The 6,963-nt window shown below is 47.8% G+C and overlaps 1 protein-coding gene across 1 annotated transcript in view; it reads right to left on the bottom strand.

Annotated features, from left to right (window-relative positions):
- Positions 1-3,680: 3,680 nt before the first annotated feature.
- Positions 3,681-6,963, bottom strand: part of GPI (glucose-6-phosphate isomerase) — a 29,394-nt gene continuing 26,111 nt past the window's right edge. The window contains exons 13-18 of the mRNA XM_069550334.1: positions 6,831-6,960; positions 6,601-6,677; positions 4,655-4,783; positions 4,366-4,441; positions 4,207-4,273; positions 3,681-4,089 (exon numbers count right to left, since the gene is read on the bottom strand). Of these exons, the coding sequence (XP_069406435.1) occupies positions 3,957-4,089; positions 4,207-4,273; positions 4,366-4,441; positions 4,655-4,783; positions 6,601-6,677; positions 6,831-6,960 (612 nt within the window). The 3' untranslated portion in view covers positions 3,681-3,956. The remainder of the gene's footprint in view (positions 4,090-4,206; positions 4,274-4,365; positions 4,442-4,654; positions 4,784-6,600; positions 6,678-6,830; positions 6,961-6,963) is intronic.

Raw genomic sequence — 6,963 nt, 5'->3', positions numbered from 1 at the left:
AAAGGCCACATTCTGGAAAAGGTAATTTTGTAGTCAAATCGATGCTTGCCAGAGTTTGGGTTTAGAGGGCAGAGATTGACCACAAAAGGGTGCCAGAACTTGGGGTGATGAAAATGCTAAAGATCTCACTTGTGCTGGCTACATGACTGGATAGAATTGTCAGAACTGTACACCAAAGGAAGATGAATGTTACTATATGTAAATTACACCTAAATAAATTGGACTTAAAAAAAGCATGTTGCAGAAGTACTATTTCAGGCTTTGTACCATGGTGTGTAAAAAAATAAAAAAGACACAGGTGCCTCCTTTTGTTTGACTCCAGCCCCAGCGAGGACTTGGAGCTGAAACCTGGTTTACTCCTGGTTTATTACTGCCAATCTGATGGCTTTACAGATACTGTGAAGTCCAATCTTGCTGTTCTCATCATGTCTATCCAAAATGGTTGGATGACTTGGTAGATACTTGTTATTTTAGCTAAATATTTCCCAGGATACATTTCTAAATTACTGCAATAAGAAACAAACTTCAAAATTCTTCCTGGGGATTTCTCTGGTGGTCTAGTGGTTAAGACTCTGTGCTTCCACTGCAGGAGGCACGAGTCCAACCCCTGGTCAGGGAACTAAGATCCCACATGCCCCCCCGAAAAAAATTTTTACGTCTTCTTATTCTTGCTAACATAGCAAGATCTCCTCCAGCAAAAGGCCACATTCTGGAAAAGGTAAACTTTTGTAATTAAATTGATGGTTGCCAGTTACTGAGCTCTCTCCAACGTCATCTGATTATATCATAACACTACCTATTACAGCCTCTCCATCAACGTGTGATCACAGCATGAAGGTTTATTACGTAAGAGGAATTTTTAAGATGTGAATTACTACTGCATTCCAGAATTCCAGAAGCAATTTAAAAGCAATTTGACACTGGCATTATTGTGAAGTCCTTGGGAAGAGTCCTTGCATGTGTGAGACTTGTGTCTGACTTCACGATTTTGTAGGGTTTGGGCCTCCTGACAAACTCACAGAAATCATCAAATGATGATACAGTTGGTATTTGAGGAAATACAGAATGAAGATGTTGAACACTGCTTCAGTCTCACCCAAAGAGCTGTTTGTGATGGTTAATTTTACATGTCAACTTAACCGGGCTAAAGAATGCCCAGATAGCTGGTAAAAACATATTTTCTCTGATTGTCTGTGAGGGTGCTTCAGAAGAGAATAGTCTACTTGAATTGGTAGACTGAATAAAGATCTGCCCACTATAATGTGAGTGGGCATTCTCCAATCTACTGAGAGCTCAAAGAGAACAAAACGATGAAGATGAATTTTCTCTCCTTCTTGAGCCAGGACAACCATCTTCTTCTGCCTTTGTACATCAGAGCTCCTGGCTCTCAAGCCTTCAGATTCTGAACCTTAACATCAGTGGCCTCTTCGTTTTCATGCCTTCAGGGTCAAACTGAATTATGCCCCCTGGCTTTCCTGAGTCTCCAGCTTGTAGACAGTATATTGTGGGATTTCTCAGCCTCAATAATCGTGTAAGCCTCCTCCCATAAGAAATCTCCTCATTCACCTATATAGAAATATACAGACATATCCTATTGGTTCTGCTCCTCTGGAGAACTCATATACTATTCAAGATTTGCAACAACTGGCAGCCACAGAGTAAGTGGACGCTGTGATGACAGTGGCAGTGATGAGCAAAATAAGGTAGGGCCGAGGGACATGTGCCCAGTTGGTGGTTTCCAGGTCCTCTTCCTCCGGACATGAGACTTAGCAGCTGGCCTAGAACTCAGGGGTCTCACTGCTACAAGATCCTTCGTGTGAAACCAAGTCAGCCTGAGACGGTCTGCCACCAGGATTTTCCTCTCTGCAAGTTTGTGTGCGCTTGCTCTTTTGTAATAGAGGAAGTGCCTTTGCTGGGAATATAGCTCACTTTTCATCAGCTGTATTAAGAAAGGAGATGGGTCAGCAGGGGTTTCAACAGAGCTTGAGTGTTGAAGAGCCTCTATCACTTCTGCAAAAGTGGGGAGAGAAGTGGATGTTCACTCTGGGAATAAAAAAAGAATCTCACTTCACCAGTAGGAAGATGAGAAGTGGTGACAATTGCTATTACTTTAGGTGGACATTTGCACCTATATGGTCACTCTACAATCAGGGTATTCCTTCCTTTCATGGGTGCAGTTTGTCTTCTTTTTATACAAGTCCTGACTTTTCCCTGTTTTGAGAAAGGAATATGACCAAGCCAGTTCAGTTCAGTCACTCAGTCGTGTCCGACTCTTTGCCACCCCATGAATAGCAGCACGCCAGGCCTCCCTGTCCATCACCAATTCCCGAAGTTCACTCAAACTCACGTCCATCGAGTCGGTGATGCCATCCAGCCATCCCATCCTCTGACATCCCCTTCTCCTGTCCCCAATTCCTCCCAGCATAAGAGTCTTTTCCAATGAGTCAACTCTTCACAGGACAACTCAAATGCAGGCAGCCCAGAAGATGCGGTCAAGGCCACCCTGATGACAGGGTCGAGGGCAGCAGGGCCTTATGAGGGGCAGTAGTTTTCCTGGTTGAGATCATTCTGTGTCATGGTCTAGGGTGTAGGTCTGGAAAGCTCAGCCTCTAGCCTGCCCATCATTTCTGCTCATCATTTTTTTTCAATCTTACTTATTTTGGGCTTATTTTGGGCTTCCCTTGTGGCTCAGCTGGTGAAGAATCTGCCTGCAATGCAGCCACCTGGGTTCAACCCCTGGGTTGGAAAGATCCCCTGGAGAAGGGAAAGGCTGCTCACTCCAGTATTCTGGCCTGGAGAATTCCATGGACTGTATATTCAACGGGGTCGCAAACAGTCAGACATGACTGAGCAACCTGCACTTCACTTCATTTTTGGCTCTGCTGGATCTTCACTGCCACGCCAAGTCTTTCTCTAGTTGCAGTGAGCTGGAGCTGCTCTTTAGTAACGCACAGGTTTCTTGTTGAGGTGGTTTCTGCTTTCGGGTACAGGCTGTAACGCTCAGGCTCAGTAGTTGTGGCTCCTGGGCTCTAGAATTTAGACTCAGCAGTTGCGGTGCATGGGCTTAGCTGCCCCGTGGCATGTGGAATCTTCCTGGACCAGGGACTGAACCCATGTCCCCTGCACTGGCAGGCAGATTTTTAACCACTGGACAACATGGAAAGTCCAAACAATTCTTTACATGAAATTCCTTTTCAGCTAAGTTGGCCAGAAGTATTATTTAATCTTGAATAGAAGTACCTTAAATAGAAGATAAAGAGCAGTCTGTTCAAAATTCCTTTTTTTTTCAATATCTACCTTATAAAAGGAAAGAATTATCTGAGCACCTGGCCAGAAGTTATCAGTCACTCTTGATCTGGGCCAGGAATCCATCCAAAAGAGACATAATCTCACTGTGGTTTTAAAAACCATTCAGCACATGGAAGGATACAGTCCCTTCCAAAGCCACAGAGGTGAGCAGTGTAAGAAGATGGAGAAGAGATCCAGCTGCAGAGGCCAAGCTGCCCTCGAGACACAGACAGTGCTCCGCTGCACCCACTCTCTTCTCAAGGGACCATCTTCCAGTGTGGATCTGCTCACCAATTACAGTCACGCCTCAGTCAAGGCAACCACTCTTCCTACTGGGCACCTTGATTTCTGCAGAGAGCCCATCTCATGACAAAGAGGCTAAGCCCATGACCTCCTTTGTGACATCTTTATTTTTCTTCCTGGTACAAGAACAATACACATAGATCAGAAAAATCAGTTACACTGAAACATTGCAGCCAACTGTAGAACAGAGAAGGTGTGGACACTGAGAGGGCAGGGGTGGCAATTCCAGACCAGCTTCCCCCAAAGGGCTCGTGGTCCAAGCCCAAAACCAGAGGGTGCTCTGGGCAGGACTGTGCAGTGCAGACTCTGGGCAGGCAGACAAGAAGGACTAGTCACAACAGGGACTGCTGCTGGGCACAAGTTTATTAGCTTCTGGCCTCACGCTCCTGCTTGATAAAGTTGATCAGCCCATTGGTAGAAGAATCATGAGAAGTCACTGGGCTGCTGCCATCAAGCTCAGGTTCAATTTTCTTAGCCAGCTGCTTTCCCAGCTCCACTCTGCCAGGGACAGGAGAAAGAAGGGTATCAGGAGGCTTCCAGCATTACTAGTCAAATCCACAAGCCAACTCACCTTGGGTAGGCATTCCCTACCCTCCCCTCGAGCCAGCAACTCACCCCCACTGGTCAAAGCTGTTGATGTCCCAGATGATGCCCTGAACGAAGATCTTATGCTCATACATGGCTGTGGAGGGGGTACATGTGGAGGGAAGCATGTCAGGGTTCCCCCAGCCCACTCAGACCTACCCCAAGCTGAGACCTTCCCCACTTACGCACCAATCAAGGCTCCAAGAATGAATGGCGTGAGTTTGGTGAACACTATTGAGTTGGTCGGGCGATTTCCTTCAAAGACCTTCAGAAAACACCCACGAATATCCCTGTTAGTCGTGGTCCCCAGCTCTTCAGAAGGGAAGCACACCCTGCCCAAGGCTGGGGTGGGCAGGTCCATGAGGACAGCACCCCCTACTGTGCAGGCCAGGACACTGCTCCCCGGCCACGGCCACACAACTTTATCCTTCCGACTCCAGGATGCCACCCCAAAGCCCACTCCAAAAGCAGCACTGACCTTGTGGGGCAACAGCTTCTCAAAGTCCTCTGGACTCCTTCCAGCAGCCTGTAGCTCCTTCCGGGCCTCCTCTGTCGACTTCCCCCTCATCAGGGCCTCAGTCTGGGCCAAAAAGTTGGCCAGGAGGATCTGACGAGAGAGACATCAAGTACCATCAAGAAGCCCTGTGTGAGCTTCAGGCAGACAGATGAGACTGCCTGGCACTGCCCAGTCAGGGTTAGTCTCAACAGCTGGGGTCAGCCTGACTGCCTCCGACTCTAGAGCTTATCTGGAACAAGCGGGGACAAGAGAGCACATCCAAGGACACCAGAAACTAGGTAACAACAGTAAGTACCCTTCAAGGACTATGTACTACCTGCTGAGGGCCCTTCTAAGAACTTTACCACTGTCTATCTTCTAAGACCATGAGGGGCAGAGGCATCATCTCTCTTTTCTAGCTGAGCCTCAGTTTCCTCAAGTCAACAAAACTGAATCCCAGCCAGAGGGACAGAGGGGAAGAATCAATTCAAACCCAGGACACCGAGTCCAAAGCTTGTGCCCACAGTAACCTGCTACTCTGCACACCCGAGACAAGGCAGGAGCAGTCCTCTGGTAGAGGAGGGTGGTTTTCCCCTTGCTGCTGTGGCAGACAAGATCTTGAATCCCTGATCTTTGCCCCCTGCTGTTAATGCCTAGGTACCCAGCATGGCAAAAGGGATTTGGTAGAGAGAGGGATTTGGAGCTAAGGTTACAGACCTTAAGATAAGGAGATTATCTGGGTGGGCCCAATGTAATCACATGGCCCTTAAAAATAACAGAAGGGGAAAGCAAGTGAGTCATCCAGAGACATGCAACTGAAGAGGCAGGACAGAATTGAAGCATCAGACGGACTCAGCCCACCCCTGCTGGTTCTGAGACCAATAGCCAAAAGGGTTTCTAGAAGTTGAGCATGGCTCCCAGCTGTCAGCAAAGAAACCATAGGGAAATGGTAAAACTCAACATTCCAAAAACGAAGATCATGGCATCTGGTCCCATCACTTCATGGCAAATAGATGGGGAAACTGTGGAAACAGGATTTTATTTTGGGGGCTCCAAAATCACTGCAGATGGTGACTGCAGCCATGAAATTAAAAGACACTCGCTCCTTGGAAGAAAAGCTATGACCAACCTAGAGAGCATATTAAAAAGCAGAGACATTACTTTGCTGACAAAGGTCCATCTAGTCAAAGCTATGGTTTTTCCAGTAGTCATGTATGGATGTGAGAGTTGGACTATAAATAAAGCTGAGCACTGAAGAACTGATGCTTTTGAACTGTGGTATTAGAGAAAACTCTTGAGAGTCCCTTGGACTGCAAGGAGATCAAACCAGTCAATCTTAAAGGAAATAAATCCTGAATATTCACTGGAAGGACTGAAGCTGAAGCTAAAACTCATACTTTGGTGACCTGATAGGAAGAACTGACTTCTTGGAAAAGACCCTGATGCTGGCAAAGATTGAATGCAGGAGAAGGGGATGACAGAGGATGAGATGGTTGGATAGCATCACTGACTTGATGGACATGAGTTTGAGCAAGCTCCGGGAGTTGTTGAGGGACAGGGAAGCCTGGTATGCTACAGTCCATGGGGTCACAAAGAATTGGACGCGACTGAGCGAATGAACTGATAGGGAAATGGATTCTGCCAACAATCTGAATGAATGAGGAAAAGGCTGCCCCCCAGAGCCTCCAAAAAGGAACATAGCCCTGCGGACACCCTGACTTCAGCCTGAGACCCTGAGCAGAGACCCAGCAAGCGTGATGGACTGGGGCCCAAAGAAACCAAGACAATGAATGAGTGTTGTTTTTAGCCACGAAGCTTGTGGTGACAGGAACAGCAAACTAGTCACTGCTGACTAATGCATCAGTCTTAAGAGGTCTGGGTGACGTGAATCTGAGACAGCTGAAGAGGGTCGGGAAGAGTGTTTTTACCTTGTGATGCAAACCATTCCTTATGGGGTGCTGGCTCTGGACTGGGATGAGGAAGTCGCAGGGTATCATCTTGGTACCTGTGAAGGGTATGGCGGTCACTCAGATACCCACCCCCGCCATGGGAGCCGCCCATATGGTCTCCAGGGGAACCCTCATCTGATGGAGGGGGCTCTGCTGGCAGGCCCTCCCCATCCCCAGTAGCACTCCTGCGCAGGCCAGACGGGCCCTACCTTGGTGGATGAGCTGGTAGAAGGCGTGCTGGCCATTGGTCCCTGGCTCCCCCCACACAATGGGGCCCGTCTGGTGGTTCACGCGGACGCCGGACTTGGTGATGTACTTCCCATTGGACTCCATGTCACCCTG

Source organism: Ovis canadensis, chromosome 14, assembly GCF_042477335.2.
Source record: "Ovis canadensis isolate MfBH-ARS-UI-01 breed Bighorn chromosome 14, ARS-UI_OviCan_v2, whole genome shotgun sequence".
Taxonomy (NCBI): domain Eukaryota; kingdom Metazoa; phylum Chordata; class Mammalia; order Artiodactyla; family Bovidae; genus Ovis; species Ovis canadensis.
This window is presented reverse-complemented; position numbering and strand designations above follow the sequence as displayed.